This window comes from Crocuta crocuta, unplaced genomic scaffold (assembly GCF_008692635.1).
Source record: "Crocuta crocuta isolate KB4526 unplaced genomic scaffold, BGI_CrCroc_1.0 scaffold383, whole genome shotgun sequence".
In the NCBI taxonomy this organism is placed as follows: Eukaryota; Metazoa; Chordata; class Mammalia; order Carnivora; family Hyaenidae; genus Crocuta; species Crocuta crocuta.
Genome location: NW_027531897.1, coordinates 3,856,880 through 3,876,229, shown reverse-complemented (window position 1 = coordinate 3,876,229; position 19,350 = coordinate 3,856,880). Strand labels below are relative to the sequence as shown.

The 19,350-nt window shown below is 36.6% G+C and overlaps 1 protein-coding gene across 1 annotated transcript in view; it reads right to left on the bottom strand.

Annotated features, from left to right (window-relative positions):
* ADAMTS6 (ADAM metallopeptidase with thrombospondin type 1 motif 6) overlaps positions 1–19,350 on the bottom strand; it is a 270,295-nt gene that overhangs the window by 77,546 nt on the left and 173,399 nt on the right. Inside the window, exons 12-13 of the mRNA XM_077773561.1 lie at positions 13,571–13,716; positions 11,433–11,496 (exon numbers count right to left, since the gene is read on the bottom strand). Coding sequence (XP_077629687.1) covers positions 11,433–11,496; positions 13,571–13,716 — 210 coding nt within the window. The remainder of the gene's footprint in view (positions 1–11,432; positions 11,497–13,570; positions 13,717–19,350) is intronic.

Genomic DNA, 19,350 nt, shown 5'->3' with positions numbered 1-19,350 from the left:
AAACTTAAAGCTATTTGTGTACAGCCTGAATTTAATTAAAATGCTATTTGAACAGAGCATAACCTTTTCCCCTAAGCCTATTAAAAATGTTAGTGATGCATGGGGCGCCTGGGTGGCTTAGTCGGTTAAGCGTCCGACTTTCGCTTAGGTCATGATCTCGCGGTTCGTGGGTTCGAGCCCTGCGTCGGGCTCTGTGCTGACTGCCAGCTCAGAGCCTGGAGCCTGTTTCGGAGTCTGTGACTCCCTCTCTCTCTGACCCTCCCCTGCTCATGCTGTCTCTCTCTCTCTCTCCTAGAAATAAATAAAACATTAAAAAAAAATTTAAAAAAAATGTTAGTGATGCAGAGAGCAAAGGCAAAAGAAGTGTAGATAAAAGTAAATTTTCTTATAACTTGCAGCCCACTGACAAATACCTGACACAGGCAGAGTCTGACATTCCTCTAGGAACTCCCAACTGTCTTAATGTTAATGCCTGGCTAGAGGAAAACACAACCTTAATTTAACAATAGCTAGGTCTCCAGGATCCCATAAGCCTTCTTTTAACTTATGAAAACCCTTCTGGAAACCTCTGTCTCTATCCCTCCCAACTTAAAAGTCTATAATCAATACCCCCTCGCATTCCCAGAGCAGCTCTTTCTGCCTATTGGTCCTATCTCCGTACTTTAATAAAAACCACCTTTTTTGCACCAAAAATATCTCAAGAATTCTTTCTTAACTGTCTACATTTGAATCCTTGCATCCAATCGCATTATTAGGAAACAAACGTTTACTTTGTAATTTTTAAAACATCCCTTTTAAAAACACAATAAACAAGCAAGCTCTATTCTCTGTTTAAAAGCTAGTCCTTACTTTTCAAAACATCACGCACAAGTTCATACTGACCTCAAGAGTAATGACACAGCTTCTGTTATTTTTTTTCTTGCCATGTATATAATAATGTAATAAATATTATATAAAGCATTTATAAAAAAATACAGTGTTTGAAACATATCTGTTTTCTAATTATAACTTGGGACATGGTTATAACACTGTTAATGGATCCACTGTGTACCTTGTTATCACTTACCCCACACCTCTCCCTGGGGGCAAGGTCTGTAGTTTCAGAATGTTCTCAGCTATCTGGTTCTGTTGCAGGGTAAGGTTAGACTGGAAGTAAGACAATGTCAAAGGTGACCAAACTCTTTCAGTGAAGCTTACCTTGCCCACCCAACCCCCAAGGGCTCCATCTGTTTGTTATGAGAGCACTACACCACTACTCGGAAATTCTATGCCTCACTGAATCCCTTCAAAGGTACTAGCTACTGCTCAGCTTTAGTCCCTCATTTTAAAATATTTTTTATTTTTATATTTTTTAATGTTTTATTTATTTCTGAGAGAGAGAGAGACGGTGAGGGCAGGGGAGGGTCAGAGAGAGAGGGAGACACAGAATCCAAAACAGGCTCTAGACTCTGAGCTAGCTGTCAGCACAGAGCCCGACGCGAGGCCTGAACCCACGAACTGCGAGATCATGACCTGAGCCGAAGTTGAATACCCAACTGACTGAGCCACCCAGGCACCCCTAAAACACTTTTTAAGAGGGTGGTGGAGAGGGGCGGAGGGAGAGAGACAGGGAGAGAGAGACAGAGAGAGGGAATCTTATGCAGGCTCTAAACTCAGGGTGGAGTCCGACTCTATCCCAGAACCCTGGGATCATGACCTGAGCCCAAACCAAAATGTGGATACCTGACTGAGCTACCTAGGTTCCCCTCATTTCAAAATACTTAAAAAAACAAACACACAACACTTGTTCTTCCTCTTTATAAAAGTGATTTGAAGATTTAAGGAGGTTATGTATACAAGTACTTCATAATCTTTGTAATCTACTTCTAACAAAAATGTCTATAATTAATAGCTATACTGTTTTGAGTACAGATTAAGTATTAGGAAGTAGCACTGGGTGCTTTACATGTGTTACTTCTTTTAATTCTCAAACAGCCCTGCAAGTTTGGTATAATTATGCTCTATTTCTATAGGAATTCCCTGAAGCTTAGTGGGGTTAGGTAGTTTGACCAAATAGCAACAAGTGTTATAGTCAGCAATCAAGCTAAGTTATTTTGCATCCGAAATCCATACTTTTCCCACTACAATTCTACCTTTAAATATATGCTATATTTTCCACAACCAAAGCAATATCACGTTTAATGACCACAAGCAATGTGTCAGAGAAGAAAAAAATTGCATGGTACCATGCCCCTCTAGAAAAGCTGACAGAAAAAATACCCAGGTACTACACCAACTATGCTTACATTTTTTAACAGACCACAGATGACCTAGACACCCTTTTGAGTCCATAATTTTTTATAGTTTTGACGTATAAGATAAAGGAGGAAATGCAGTGTTTAAGATGAAAGACAAATATGACTTTCCATTCCAGCCTGTGTGAAGCTTATGTTTTTCACCGGAAGTTTTACCCCAGTTGTAGAGGCCACTTTAAGGCAATCATCTTGAACAGCAGAAACCTGTGTAAGGTAGATGGGCCCACAGCGACCCCCATGCCCTTGGCTGAATACAAACAGCCCACTGGGTGACCTACCTCAAAATATCCATAAGCCCTAGCTGACCTAGGGATTACTTACACCCGGACAAAGGTACCAAGAAAAAAGAAAGAAAGAAAATTCCACACCGTCCCATACTTCCCTCACTTTCCCCCTTTAACTACAGCCCCCACCACTGCCTAGTGGCAGACAGTATTTGCTTTACTGTCGTGACCTTGGCTCCCTTGCAGAGTACTCAGTAAACTATTTCCTTTGTTCTGCCTGGATGAGTTCTTTCACTGCCTGCACTGCGAGGCTCTACTTCATCAGGCTGACCCATGCTAGTTACATTATCAAGCAGACGCACAAATCACAAACAAAATATAACAGGAAAAACAAGGACTTTTTTTTTTAAACAGCTAGCCAAAACCAGGAAATTTTTTTTTGAAATGTAGAAAAGTCCTTTTTTATGGCATTATGACCCCCATAAAATTCTGCTCTTCAAACCCAAGTCTCACGGGGGCCATGTCTATTTTCTGTTAAGATTAGTTTATGGTCTCAAATATTGCAGTTCCTAGTTTAATTATGAGATCCAACCTCATCTGCTTCTACTCTATGTCTTTAATAAAAGCTGGTTTCTCAGTAGTTTCAAGAGGAAAACCATTTTAATTTGTTCCTGCTATAGTGATTATCTTTATGTGCTATTCTATCCTGGAGGGCTTATATGGATGTCAAAGAAAGCATCTTTGTCTAGCTGATTCTGAAGGCTTATGAGGGTGACCAAAGATAATGTAGATACCCGTCTAATACATCTTGATGCAGATAATCAGCCTTAGAGTCTAACGTGTCAGTACCTTTGGTCTCTAAACTGATTAGGTTTCTGTTGAGACTGGTCAGGTCAATTTTATAGCTGGATACAATTTTCTGATCTATTTTTAAATTTGTAAAGATTGAGATTTTTTAAATCTTTTTAAAAAAATTTTTAAATGTTTTTTATTTATTTCTGAGAGAGATGGTGTGAGCAGGGGAGGGTCAGAGAAAGGGATATACAGAATCTGAAGCAGGCTCCAGGCTCTAAGCTAGCTGTCAGCACAGAGCCTGATGTGGGGCTCGAACCCACAAACTGTGAGATCGTGACCTGAGCCGAAATTGGACGCTTAACGGACTGAGCCACCCAAGTGACCGGAGACTTTTTTTTATAAATTGCCTTTTCTATATCTGGGGATCTTTTTCTCTGCAACTGAATTAAATAGGACAGGAGATAATGGAAACATTATTCCCTTCCCACTGGAGAGCTCTTGTCTTTCTACCACTTCCTCCATCCTTCAAATGCCTATGGTGAGAATTAAATCAGCAATGAGGAGAAGTTGTAGCTATCTTGTTTTCATGCTATCCGTTTTTTAAGACTGCTTGGCCTACAGAGGTTCTTGGTTCTAATTTTTACTCTAACCTAAGCAAAAAGAGAACTGTCAGTCTTGAATGTTTCAATCTGATTCACTAGTGTAGAGATCCCTTTAGGAGTATCAAACCTTCAAAACAGTAAAGTGTTCCTTTGTGATGTATCTCTTTTTGTCACAGCTAGGAGACATTATGAATCTTAGAACTGATAGTGTTTGCATCTTTACTCAGGTCACTACGAAACTCAGAGCCAAGTGTGTGGCCCACATTAATTAATAGAAAGAATTTATGGTACATATTCAAGGTATTGATCGCAGCTTAATATTATTTGCCTTTTTCTTGTATTTGCTAATTTATTTTATTTTTCACTTATGTTTTAATGAAGCTAACTCAACTCTGATCAGAGTTACGATTAATAATGAAAAATAATTATGATATGTAAAAACATGAGAACTAAGTGGTAATCTATAGTACTAGCTGGCCAATCACAGAAATGAGAAAATCAGCACTGTTATAAGACATGAGAGACTGATAGACTATGAACAACAGGTTGTAAGATCTTAAAAGGGCATAAATTAAACAGCAGAGAGCAAGCCTCAAAGATTCATAAACTCATAGGTGTTCCTATCATTTGACTGCCTCATATGATCTCATTCTGGCGAATGATTTGAAAATTCTTCCAGAATCATTTCAATGTATCCTTTGCCCCTTATTTAAATCTCAAGAAAAGCTCTTGGATCACAAACCACAAGGCAAAATGCTTGTGAATGGTTTCCTAGTTCTTGACTGTCATTGATTTTAACTAATTGTAAACATTTCTCTCATATTGTTTACAATGTCACTAAATTGATGTACTCAATATTAGATGATGTTAAACATGCACTTAGGTAGGAGGCTGACCTGATAAAGACAAGTATACTCTGCAATCCCTTGAATTAGGGTAGCTCACACATAACGGACACCCAGGCATTACAGGGGGAAAAAAGAACATTAAAACCATTGTATGTTTAGAAAAAAGTACCAAGGTTAACATAAAGAATACAAACACAACAGCTCTATAATACTCCCAAAGTAAACCCACTCTGCTTACTGGAACATACTGAAGTCTTGCTTGCCTGATTCAATCTTTTTTTTTCTTAAAATTGTCAAGTTGGTTTCTATATAACACCCAGTGCCCTCCCCAATGCCCATCACCCCCCTTCCCCTCTCCCCCATCCTCATCAGCCCTCAGTTCGTTTTCAGCATTCAAGAGTCGCTCATGGTTTGCCTCCCTCCCTCTCCCCAACTATTTTTCCCCTATTCTCCCTCATGGTCCTCCATTAGCTTCCTCCTAATCCATCTATATGTGCAAACATATGGTATCTGTCCTTCTCTGCCTGCCTTATTTCGCTACATGACTCAATCTTAACTACAATCAATTTACTCTTCATGATTTACCATGAAACTATTTTATAGTCTATATAATAGAAACTTTTAGAATATATTTTTAAAATATAGGAGTTTCTGCTCTAATATAACACATACATTCCTGAAAATCCTCTTTCTGCAAATTTGCACATTAAAAATAATAGGTATATGAGAAAAATAGTGTTAGAGGCAAATAAGTCAAAGATAGAAGACTAACGAACACAATACAATTCTAATAATATACTAGCACAGTTTAAAAAAACATGGCAAATTCCTAACAAAGGAATACTGGAGTAAATATAGGACTTTATCTTCTAGAAAAAAAAAGTGAAATAAGTTAATGTGAAAGGATTGAGGATGCTGAGATATAGAGAGAAGAGGCCAATGTACAAAGAACAGGCAGAAACACAAAATAAGGAGTTCCGTGACAGAACATGTGGCCAAACTGAGCAAAAAGAAGAATGTGGGATGAATGGTCATCATATATAGTACAAATTGCCTGTACCATTCAGCTGTATCAATGTAGTTTGACTAGCTGTTGTATCACTTAGTGGCAAAAACTATGCCACAAAATAACTCAATCACTTATAAGCTAATTTTTATTGCAGAGGCAAAGTTGTAACAGAGCAGAGTATACCAAAACTTTATTTTTTATTTTTATTTTTTCAAAGATTTTATTTATTAATTTATTTTTAAATGTTCCCTTTGAGAGAGTGCAAGTAGGGGAAGGGCAGTGAGAGAGGGGGACAGAGAATCTGAAGTGGGGTCTATGCTGACAGCAGCAAGCCTGATACAGGACTTGAATTTACAAACCGTGAAATATGACCTGTGCTGAAGTTGGATGCTCAACTGACTGAGCCGCCTAAACATCCTTCAAAGACTTTACTTTTAAGAAACTTCTATTCCCAATGTGGGACTCAAACATACAACTCTGAGACTTGAGTCGCATGCCCTACTGACTAGGGCAGCCACAGTCCCCTCAAAACTTCAAATTAGCATATTTTTTTCTAGATTTACATTGAAAGAATGAAAATTTAAAATGTTTCAGCAAGCCAACTCACTGTATAGGAGAAGAAGAATTAATGGGTCTGGTACATAGTAAGCGCTCAATAAATGTTAGCAGTAGCTACTACCACTACCACTACCACTTCTGTTGCTGCTACTTCACTAATAAAGCTGGAAACTAAAGGAGCACTGAGGCAGACACGTGTGGTGTACCCAGTATCTACACTCTCTACTTTATTGCTAACAGAATTCTAATTTTTGGTCAGGAATCTACCTCTCAGGAAATGTGACCTTAACCTCATTTCAGGGGCAAATCTGGATTAGTCTAAACTAATTATAGTAATCCCATTGTTTTTGGCCATGATTGGTTTAAAAATGGGCATGTGGCCTCCAGGCCAAATACAACATAAAGGGAGTCTGTCAGAGGGAGGAGGAGAGGGACTTTGGGAAAAACGTTCCTTTTAAGTAAGAAAGAGACACAGGAGCAGCTTATCTCTTCTCTTCCTCTGGATATTGTCAGGGCAAAAGTACTTTAGGTGCTCTGATGCTCCACTTACATTTGAATTCCCCCTTCTCAAAGAAGACCTTCAGGAATTTCCCTCATTATCTTGTCAGCTCTTTGGGGTTTTAAAGCGATGTTTTAAACAATTCTTATTCAATAATTTTTTAAAAGAGTTCTGTCAGAATAACTTATTCTATCATTACCAAAAATGGAAATAGTCTACATTTGTTTCCAAAATGATCTAAGATTGATTTGTTTTGAGAATTTTATATATAATGTTTACAATATTCTTTATGACATTTTTCTACTGCATAGCTAGACTGTGTAGCTCAGTGTGGTCTAGTATGGTTGCCATGAGCAATGTGTGGCTTTTCAAATTTAAATTAATTCCACTTAAAAGTTCTGTGTCGCAATTACACTAGCCATATTTCAAGTGCCCAATAGCTAATTTGGCTAGTGGCTATCAGGCTAGGCAATGCACATATAGAATATTTCCATCACTGAGGAAAATTCTCTTGGACAGTGCTGGCTAAATTATGTGTTCTGAAAGTTTAAATTTTCATATATTAGATTATACTTTAAAAATCCCCGGCTTAAAAACTTATACTCAGGTTGTTTTAACTTAGATAGCATGAAAATAAATTTCAGTGTGGTAACTGAATTATCTCATACTCTGAACTAGTAGAGTCTTAGATTTAAGAACAAAAAATTGTATTTCCATGATATAGTTATGTTAACTATATCATTTGCTGAAAGCTGAAACAGAAGACAAAGCTAATAATAGAAGTGTCAACCTACCAACAGCAGGTTCTACAATTTGAGCATCTAATGTTTACTTATTTTTGAGAGCGAGAAAGAGCATGAGTGGAGGAGGGGCAGAGAGAAAGGCAAAGAGTCTGAGGCAGGCTCCATTCTCTGAATTCTCAGCACAGAGCCTGATGAGGGGCTTGAACCCATGATCTGTGAGATCATGACCTGAGCTGAAGTCGGATGCTTAACCCACTGAGCCACCCAGGTGCCTCTACAATTTGAGCATCTAAAAGGAAGTTTATGGGTAAAAAGCAACAAGCCTGATATGTCTGGCACATTTTTTTTTCCTTTTTCTCTTACTTATCATACATTATTCATATTATAGTCAGTAACTATCTTATTAGAGCCAAAACATGTGCCTGCCCTTACAATTACATAACAACAGAAACAGATGTGAATTGAGACATGGGTTTGGCTTTCTCACTCCTGTCTAACACAGTATGATATACAGTAGATATTCTTTTCTTCTATCCTTGTGTAAAATCTCTGTTCTTCTGAAATTCATGCTATTCATCCAAATCACTATCTGGCTTCATCATTTTTACATCCATCATGGTCACTTTCCCTCAGTTATGAAAGGGTCTGGTACCTGCTTCACAGCCTCATGCTACACTCCAAGTTCTAAAATCATCCTCAATGACCTCAACATCCACATAGAAAACTCAAGTTCCCTCTCTTCGAAGATCCTTGAACTCCTTCATCTCTGCCCAAGGTTAGGCATGCATTCCCTTGGTAGAATTGTCATCATTGAGAATAGTCTCACTTGTCATATCCGAAATGCAAATACAGTCTCTGATCCCCACACCTTCTATCTCCCTCCCCTGGTTCTTCCTACTACACTGTTTTTCTGTTTTTGTTTTTTTTCAATTTTTATGGGTTTTTGATGTTAGGTCCTTAATTTTCTCCTTTTAGCCATCTTTAGACTCCACTGCCTCTCCCACAAGTTCCCTCAAATTCTTTCTGACTTGTTTATTGCTCTGTTGTAGTCTCACCTTTTCCAATCCATTCTCTTCTAAAGTATAAATTGGAGGCTAAGTCTTTGAATGGCTCTTACTGCCTCAAGATAAAGATCATGCTCTTTAACCTTAAGTTAAATTAAGTGCCTTGTACTTAATTTTCTTTCTGCCTAGAATGTTCTCATGGTCACTTCTTTCTTTCCTGGTCAGCTCCTTTTTGCCCTTCAGATCTTTATCTGCCACTGGGAAGTACCCCCTAAATCCTTAATTAGGCTAGTGCGAATTTCGTGTGCCTTTAAAGCATCCCATAATTATTCTATCATATCATAGATATGTGGTAATTTTCTGCATTTGAGTGATTTTCCTGGAAATTATAAGATCCTTGAGAGCACAGGTTATCATTCTCTCGCTAGAACAACCTGAGATACAGCGGGCACTCAATGATTTGTCGAGTGAGTGAATGAATAAATAATACTAGTAACTTGAAACAGTCATTGTAATTGAAGCTACAAGTAATTACTTTAAGATGCAAATTTAACATCTTAAGAGAGTTAGTCATGTAGATATTTTGGGAGAAGAGTACACAAGGTAAAGGAAACAGGCAATGCAAAAGTACTAAAGGTGTGAGCACGCCTGGTGTGTACAAGGAAGGAGGCCTGTTTGGCTGGAGTAAAGTTATTGAGCAGGAAAGAGTAAGAGATTAGTTCAGAAAAGTAATGGAAGGTTATATTGTACAGTCTTTGCAGGTCTTTGTAAAGACCTTGGATTTAAGTAAAATGGGGAGCCACTAAAAGGTTTTCAGTAAAGGATATAATCTAATTTACTGTTTCTTATACATTGAGAACTACAGGGAACAAAAGTAGTAATGAGAAATCCACAGAAAAAGCTCTTAAGAGTAATTCATTGAAAAATGGAGTAGCAGCAGTGGAGGCAGTGAGAACTAGTCAGATCTAGGGTATATCTTGGAGGGAAAGCCAATGGCTTTGAGGGAAAGCCTATCCTAAGGGATTGCTTATGAGTTGTGAGAGAATGAGATCAAGAATAATTAAAAAAAAAAGAAAAAGAAAAAGAAAAAAGGCAGATGGAGCTGTTATCTGAGATGGGAAAACTGAGGGAGGTATAGGTATGTAGAAATGTTTTAGAGATAGCATTTGGACATGTTAAATATTAGATGTCTATTAAAAGTCTAATCAATGGATAAGATATGAGTCTGGAATCCATGAAATAAATCTGGGCTAAAAATATAAATTTGGGGGTCAAATGGCATATGAATGCTATCAAAATTAATGAAACTGGATGAGATCACCAATGTAAATATTAGTAGTATACCAAAAAAGGTCAGTGACTAGGTCCTAGGTACTCTAAGAGGTCAGAGAAAAGAGTAGGAACCAGGAAAGGAGAATGAGAAAAACAAGTAAGAAAAGAAAAGGACAAGCAAAGAGTTGTAGCGTTATGGAAGCCTAGTGACTATCAGGTAAGATGAACACTCAGAACTGACTGTTGAATTTAGCAACATGGAAGTCATCTATAACTTGACAAGAGCATTTTTAAAAATGTTTTGTCTATTTTTGAGAGAGAGATAAAAAGACAGAGCACCAGTTGAGGGGGTGGGGGTGTTGCAGAGAGAAGGTAGACACAGAATCTGAAGCAGACTCCAGGCTCTGAGCTGTCAGCAGAGAGCCTGACATGGGGCTCGAACTCATGAGCCATGAGATCATGACCTGAGCTGAAGTCAGACGCTTAACCAACAGAACCACCCAGGCACCCCACACAAGAGCAATTTTAGTAGAATGATGGAGGCAAAAATCTGACAGGAATAATTTTAGGAAAAAATTAGAAGAAGAATTGGATATGGACATATGTAATTCTTTTAAGGAATTTTGTTTCAAAAGGAAGAAAAACATAGGAAAAGAACCGGCAGGTTTTTTGTTTTTGTTCCTTAAAGATAGAAGAAATAACAGTGTGTATGTATGTTTATGGAAAAATTCACAAGAGATGATATTGGAAAAATAGCCACATATTTATGAAATAACTAAGAATTAAGATAGGAATAGAGTTGGAGAGCATGACAATGAGGAATAGTGTCTAAGAGTCTGATGACGTGAAATTAAAAGGTGTGGCTTTTAGATTGGAGGGAGGAAGAATCATATGAAAGGAGAAATGAGATATAAAAAGGATAGTCAATACACTTCCATTCATTCAACAGTTAAGGATGAAAACAACTTTAGAGGGCTAAAGTTAATATAAGTATCTTTAGAGGACAGGGGGTTTCCATTAGAACAAAGAAAGTGAAGAGAAGGAAAATTCAGAGACATCGGAATATAAAGGGCTTTTGCTGCCAAGGGATCTTGAATTCCTAAGGGCACGGAAGAAAAGTTTCAAAAGTTGGGCAGAGATAGGAAATGGAAGATGTGACATGCAGAACTTTATGGAATTGGGTGGCAAGACATGAGGAATGATGTGGGAATCTGGGGTTTCTTACAGTGGCAAACATAAAATAGGATAAAGGGCATAATAAGATTAATCCTGGTGGACTCAGAAAAGATAGTGGTGGCAAAAGTGTGAGTGTTGGGGGAACAAGTCATTTTGGGGGACCTATGACTTTCTCTTGATACCTCTTGGAGGAGACTGTATTTGCCCCCAGTGATGGAGCCTTCCCTAGTTCCTTGTTGATGGAATTGCTGGATCTGAGGCCGGTTCCATTCATTATTAACAACTTAAAAAATTCATGTGACCTTCATACACAAGGATTTATGATCAAATAGCTTCCAGTTTTAAAAATTTCCCTGCTCTAGGGGAAATGTAAGCTAATTTTTCATAGCAAAGTTTGGTTTTACTTACATCTGTGTTACAGGAGCGATACCGTTTCCTTTCCCCAAGGCAATATTTTCCACCTCCTGAAGGTCTGAAAACACATTTTGTTTAACATGTGAATATATCTGTCTACATAAAGTGTACATATATTGCTTGACAAAAACACATTAGCATTAATTTTAAGAAAATACAAAATTTGACATTTTATTCGTTATTAAAATAATAGTCATGCTGGTGATTGTTAACAATGATGATTATGGTTGTTGAACATAAAAATTAAGCCAGTTTGCTATGAATAACTTTTTAAGGCTCTGAATTGTCATGATTTACATTCTTAAGAAAATGCAACTAAATAAATTTCTTTTCTAGTTATCATAGTAAGCAGGTGCTCAGTTCAACACAATGAGTTTAAAAATCACTTATAATGAAAAGCCATTTGAATCTTATTCAACAAAAGCCATAATCTGATGTTATCTGTTCACCACCTAGGAAACAGGTAAGTTTACGATTTTTTCCAAACTGCAACAAAAGCCTACTAAATTACTCTCTGGAAATAGCTTTGGTTCAAAGTAAATAATGCAGAAACGAATTTCTATCTCATTATATGAAGTTTGAAAAATTATATCTGTAAATAAGATGGCTTTGCATTATATAAATACTGCATATTACACTCATATTAATGAAAAAGTAAGATGCCCAATATTTGATTTACATGTAAATTAATTTTTAAAGTATTTAACACCAGAAAAAGCCATATGTTATTATTTGGGCATGCTATTTTGAATGGAAAAAACTAACTTCTTTTATAACTATCTGGGTATATTACTTTTTATCATAGAATTTTATAATTTTGGTTATTGATTTACAGTAGCCTGCAGTGAACTTAGGTAATCATTCTGTACTTGTTTGAAAAACAAGATCAAGTATAATTATATTTTTGGCTCACTGGTAATCAGTGGAATAATTAAAGTTACATTTTGAATGCCAGAGAATACTGACTCTAAGAAGGAAAAGAAATGGCCCAGTTTAAACCAGTTTGGGAGCAATAGGTTGGTCAGACAAAAACAAGGGCCAGGGGATGGTGGTGGCATGACTGGTTGATGAGTGGGTGACAGTGAGCTCTGTTTAGCAGGAAGATAATAATGGAAAGAAAGTTGGGGAATGGAAACACAGAACTGTGTAAAGGGAAATAATTTCAAGCTGAAAAGAGTAAAAAAGAACAAAAGAGATGTTCAGAGAGAGGAACCAAAGAGAAGGATCCTGAATTAAGAAGAGAAAAATTAAAAATTAAAGCAACATTTACCCCAGGAAGGGGAAAAAAGCAGAAGGGATATAACGCCACGCTGTACCAAACATTAGTTGGGACAGGAGGCCTGCAACCTGAGCTCTAGACAAAAATGGGAGTACTTGACATGCAGCAGCTAAGGAGCAGTTTGGTGTCTGGGTGGATGAGAAAGTCCAGCTGGGAGACTCTGGTCCACCTGTAATGGGCACTGGTGAGAGGGAGAGGCAATTCAGCTACCAGAGAATACTGATGGGGCTGGCCTTAAGCCAGGGGGACTCTGACCGGAGAAAAAGAGTGGTGGGAGAGGAGCAGTCCAACCTGCATGAGGAGAAAAGTGGTGGCAGCTCTGGAAAATGATTAATAGGGGCATGTGAATGGAAACTATTTTAACACATGGGCAGTATTCTTTTCATTGTGATTTGTGATGCGAATCAAGGCATTTCAACCCTTGAAGTGCTCTCATTGGTCCTTTTAATACTAATGTAGCAGTAATAATTTTATGTGACATGTGAAAAGAACTTAGGTTTCCTGGGAATAATGGTAATGCAGCTAAGACCAGACCTGGATTCATCCATAATTCAGTAGTTTTCGGAGGAGGAAATCTATCTGATTATTACTAGATTAAAAGTCTGGCTATACCTGGAATAGATACACAATGCTATTCTTTTTTCTTTTATTTTTAGTTACACAGTAAGAGTGGGTGGGGAGAAAAAGAGTCTGTCTAACAAGGCTCTTCTACCTCCCTGTGCCTATTGCTTGTTCAGAAGACAAACACTTGGCTCACTAGTGAAACGTTTTTACAGATAACATGTGAAACCACAGCTTTGAATCATTTCCAACTGTGTCTTTTTGTTGGCTCCGGCTTACTTTAGCTACTTACGCTGGACTGTCACAGTGTCTTAGGGATGAGGAGACGCCTCCCCCGCAGGTTCTGCTGCACTCTCCCCATAGTGACCAGGGACCCCAGCCCCCATCTATGCTCTGGGGCCAAGTGCCAAAAGGAACACAATCTCCCTGATAACACCACTGCAAGATTTCACAGAAAACACAGAATTAGCTTTTAGGCAGATACAGCTATCAGGTTTGAAATACATAAGGGTCCGGCAATGACCAATTACCAGCATTAGCATTCTCCAATAGATAACAGACTGAGAGTTCTTTAACTGTTTAGACAATGGCAAAGGTGCATGTGATTTGAAAATTATCTTTAGGTGGGCAATGATTTATACATCTCTAACACATACCAAGAGTCTAGAAAACTTGACTTTACTTCCTTTTTTATTTCCTTGCTTCCAGAATCCTAGTGTTTCTTATTAAAGAGACCTCAAAAGTCTTTTTTAGATATTTTAGCATTAAAATATTTTTTCTCTATATTTCTCTATATATTTTTCTCAATATTAATATATTTCTCTATATATAGACTCATGAAATGATAACGCAATATGGAAAGTTCCCCAGTAAGGAATTTTTNGTTGAGGCTACAATAGTAAAAGAATGTGTTGTGGCATTTCATCTACACGAGTCCTGCAGACATAATAAAAGTAATGCCAAGATACTAGGGACGGGGTACAAAAAACTCTTACATACACTGCCTAGCCATGTGTATATAACCCCTGCATGAACATGTGTACTGGAATTCTTTCAGCTTTACTCTACAGTAAACCACACATACTGCATGTAAGTAGAAAGCCAGGAATAATTTATCGAGATGCAGACATCACATAATCAGCTCATAACTCTAACATGATAAATCTTATTTGGAGAATATGGTAAAAATGAAATCTTTTTTTCTAAACCAATAATTTCTAGGCTTTTATTGGTGCTTTTTTCTGAATTATCGAATTTTGACAAACCATCCTGATGCTGTGAAAATCATTTTTAATATTAATAACAATAAAACATTATTAGAATACTATCAGTAATATCAGATATATAAAAAAATCAACTTCATATTAAAATGTGAAGGTATTATAATATGCAATGCTTAGAAAGTAATCAGTTTATTACACTACTTCCATGTATCTGGAATTTTTTCACTTTTCACCATTTCATGGCTACCACCTTAGATGAAATAGGCAAATGAAATAGCTTCTTACCTGGTCTCTCTGGCTCTACTTTTTTTCTACCTATAATCAATCTATTCTCTAGTAAACACTTCAGGAGAGATCTTTTTAAAACATTATCATATCATGTCACTTTTTGCTTAAACAATTGCACTAGTTTCCTGCCTCCCTTAACTCTGGTCAGCAGTAGCCTTTGTGATCACTATCTCCTTCTCCAGTCTTATTCTCTCTCGCACAGTTTGGTCCAGACCACGGGAATTCTTTATTTTCCTCAGTACACTAAGTTTGTTCCCTCTTTTGGGCATTTGCATTTGCCGGTCCTTCTGGGAATATTCTTCTCTTAATTATTTATGTTGTTGTCTTCTCATCATTCAGTCTCAAGGTCCTTTCATCAGAGAGGTCTTTCCTTGACAACCCTCATTCTGAACATGGGGTACCTCCCCCTCACCTCCCCTTCTCCAACTCTAGACTGTAATAGAGAAAACACCTCCTACTTTAGTTCCCTCTTAACACTTAATACTATTTTATTTTTTATTATTTTGTTTAAAAAAATTTTTAACATTTATTTATTACTGAGGGACAGAGAAAGACAGAGCATGAGAAGGGGAGGGGCAGAGAGAGAGGGAGACACAGAATCTGAAGTAGGTTTCAGGTCTGAGATAGCTGTCAGCACAGAGCTCGACATGAGGCTCAAACCTCCAAACCATGATATCATGACCTGAGCCAAAGTCGGATGTGTCATAGACTGAGCCACCCAGGTACCCCCACTTAAAACTATTTTAAATTACTCTATTTATTTTTCAAATTACTTCTTTATTATTTGTCTCTTCTCATTAGTATGTAAAACTAGGGGATGCACATATGGCTATTTATTTATTTAAAAATTATAAGCATAGCATAATACTCATTTTAGGCAGTTCATCTATGCTTTTTCTAAAACTATGTTTTGAAGGGAAAAGTTCAGCAACATATCTAAGTCCACAAATAATCAAGTTATTTGACCAAAATATATCCTGAGAAGCAGGATAACATGAAGGTTGAGAACTGAGACCTGAATAAGAACTGAGATATTGAGTAAGTAACTTCATCTGTCTGCACCTGAGCTTTTTCATAAGTAAAAAGGTAAATAATAATAGAGCTTATAGCATGGAAGATTAAATAAAGATAATGTGAAGAACCTGGTATAGGGGTGTAGAAAGTACCTGATATAATGTTAGTGATGATGGGTCAAATTGTTTAATTTCTCTGGATCTCCATTTTCTTATCTGTAAACTGGAACAATAACACAATCCATCTAGTAGGGCACATAAAGTGAGTACAGTAATAGTTGACTCATATCAAAAAACTTCAACTAAATTAGCTAATATCACTGTTAAAATGGAATGCTCACATGTAGGAATGAGGGTTTTGCAACTTGCAGAGAAAGCTAAGTTCCTGCCCTGATGATGATACTAAATTCTTGGAAGGCTACACAAATCTTCCAGGATACAGAAAAGAATCAATAGGTACCCTTAGGAAGATTTGTTTCTCTCCACAATGAATGACTCACATTTATCTCTTCCTATAGGTGATGGCTCTGAGCATTTTTTCAAAAATTTGTTGAGGGGCGCCTGAGTGGCTCAGTAGGTTGAGAGTCTGGTTTCGGCTCAGGTCATGATCTCAGAGTTTGTGGGTCTGAACCCACACTGGGCTCTGTACTGACAGCATGGAGCCTGGAAGCTGCTTCTATNCTGCGCCCCCCCCCCCACCCCACCCGCCGTTCATGCTCTCTCCATCTCAAAAATAAACATTAAAAATTTAAAATAAATTTGCTTTATAAAAATTTGTTGTATTTTAATATCCCTTATTTAAAAACATTACTTGAACTAAAAAGACATAAACAAAAGCAGTTGACCCATTTCTCCCACCCCTGACCCCCATCTCTGGCAAACACCAAACTATTCTCTGTATCTATGAGTCTGTTTTTAAAGGAATATACCTACATATTAAATACATAATGTTATATAGCAATAAATATGCTATTTAAATTTAATTAAAATTTAAATTTCAGTTCCACAGATGCACTAGCCACATTCCTAGGGCTTCATAGCCACACATGGCCAGTAGCTAGTAGGTTGGACAGAGCAAATACAAAGAATTTGTCATCACAGAATGTTCTATTATAAATGCTGAATGTCTAGAACAATGCCTAGCATGTAGTAGATATACAATAAAATTTACTGAATTGATGAATACATTAGTTAAAGTACAGAATTCTGTGTCCTATTCTGGACCACATGTCCAGATCCTTACTACATGTAAGTAAGGAATTAGAGATACTGGAGGGTAAAAAAATGTCAAAGTCATCTTTGTTTCCATGATAGTTGCACTAAGTCACTTTTTAGTAGTTGTAACAACATAAAGGAATCTTTGAGAGAAGTCCTAGGTAATTAATTTTCATTTGTCCACAAAAAATTAGGCAAGAGTAAGTAAAAATCTGATTGGCTATAAGGCAGAACATTCTGACCCTAAGTCTAATCAATATTAAAGTAGGACATTAAGAAAAATGATTAGTTTTGGGCAACGGAAATTGCCATGAACAAAAAACTCATAGGTCTAAAATGGTGAACCAGAGGTAGTGGCTGATAATACAGTGCCAAAACTGGGAGAAAGGCAGCTAATAATAACGTATATGTGAGAGACAGGAAATATTTTAGCAGCCAGTGTACGGCATAATTGATTTTGAAGACCAACCATTTGTATAATGATATACCAGCTGCGTTAGGCCTTCACCTATACAAAAGTCACAATTTGAGCCAAATAATCTCTAATTTTGCATTTTTGTTATTACAAGTAGCTATGTATAATAATAATAGTAATAATAATAATAATAAGTATGTATGTATGTATTTTGAGAGTGAGCAAGAGAGAGGAGGGGAGGGGGCAGAAGGAGAGAGAGAATGAATCTTAAGCAGGCTCCATACTCGGTGCAGAGCCCAATGTGGGGCTCGATCCCATGATCCTGAAATCATGACCTAATCCAAAATCAAGAGTCAGATGGACACTCAACTGACTGAGTCACCTAGGTACCCCATATAATAATATTTATGCCTGCATTTATTTTCTTATGAGAATAACTAGCAATGTATTATTTTTTAAATACTCTTAAAATTTACCTATTTTTCAAGTTGGAAGTTTAGCATTATTGATATTGAATAATATTAAAATTTTACTTTACATTTATTTTGTATAATCACAGAGCTCAATCTAAGGCTCAGAGAGACTCTGAAATGATGTGGTATAAGCACTTCATTTTTTCATATGAAGAAACATGTAACTTAAGGAGGCTAACTTGTCCATAGTCACTTAGGGGCAGATAAAAATTATCTGTCCAAAAATACACAAAAATCAGTGGGGAAAAAAACCCAACTACTGGTATAGGATTATATATTTGAAGTATATTATAGTATTATAGAATACTGGACTACCTTTACTTCATAAAATACAAAAAAAAACTAGGAGAAAAATTCTTAGCTGCAAGTATACAACCCTATTTATTTCAGAACTCTTTGAGTATTCTTATAAATTACAGATTTAAAAAACCTTTATTTTTGTATTTTTAAGAGGACAGAGAAATTGTGAAGGCTATAAGAATACCGAAAGACGTAGGTTCCAAAGTATTTAATAATAACTGTTATACGTGTTTGCTCGATGCTCACAAAATATAGGACATGGAAAGAAGTCACATAAATTGTTGTTTTCCTTTTAAAATTTATTCTTAAGGTAAAAGACAAATGCAATATTCAGTTTGTAGGATGCTTCTCAGTTCTCATCATTAATTAACACCTACACAGCTGTAGTATTTCATATGTGGCTTGCTAGAACCTTTTATTGTATAAATTCATGTTATTGAATTGTATCCATTCCATGGAGTTAAAATAGACAATTGTATCAGAAAGTTAAATAACAAATATTAATGGCTAAAAAATGAAGAATTCAAAATAGTAATATAAGTATCAGTCATCTAGACATTGACAAAAGACTAGTGTCTAGCTTAATAACTAGTCAACAACTTAATTAGTTAACAAGTTAACAGTTATAGTCTGTGTATAGTCTGTGTTACAAACCTGAGTTCTTATTCTATTAATATCTTTGGTCCAAAGCAAGTCATTTGTTTATTCACATTCCGTAACTATAAAAGAGGGACTAATTATCCTAATTTCAAAATCCAATGTGGTTTGGATTAGGACAGCTTTAGAAATTAGTTCTGTGCAGATATGCTTTCAAAGAAATTAAAAATCTACCAAAGGACTTGGTTGATTTTGATCTCTGGCAAAATGGTCTTCTGCGTTATGTTTAGTTCAGTAAAGGACTTTGAGTTATATTTACTTACAGTAAAAGATCTCTTTGGAATTCTTGCTATTTCTCTGCTCTAGCAGTGGTTAGGTATCTTGATGTAGTATATGACTTTAGAGGAGAAATTTAATTAAATTAATAATAAATGCTTTATGAAAATTGAAAACTCTAGGGAATTTCATGTAGATCAAGTTAGTTGAGCTAATTTTCTAGATTATTACATTAATTAATATGTACTAAAATTTTAATGTAAGTCATAAGT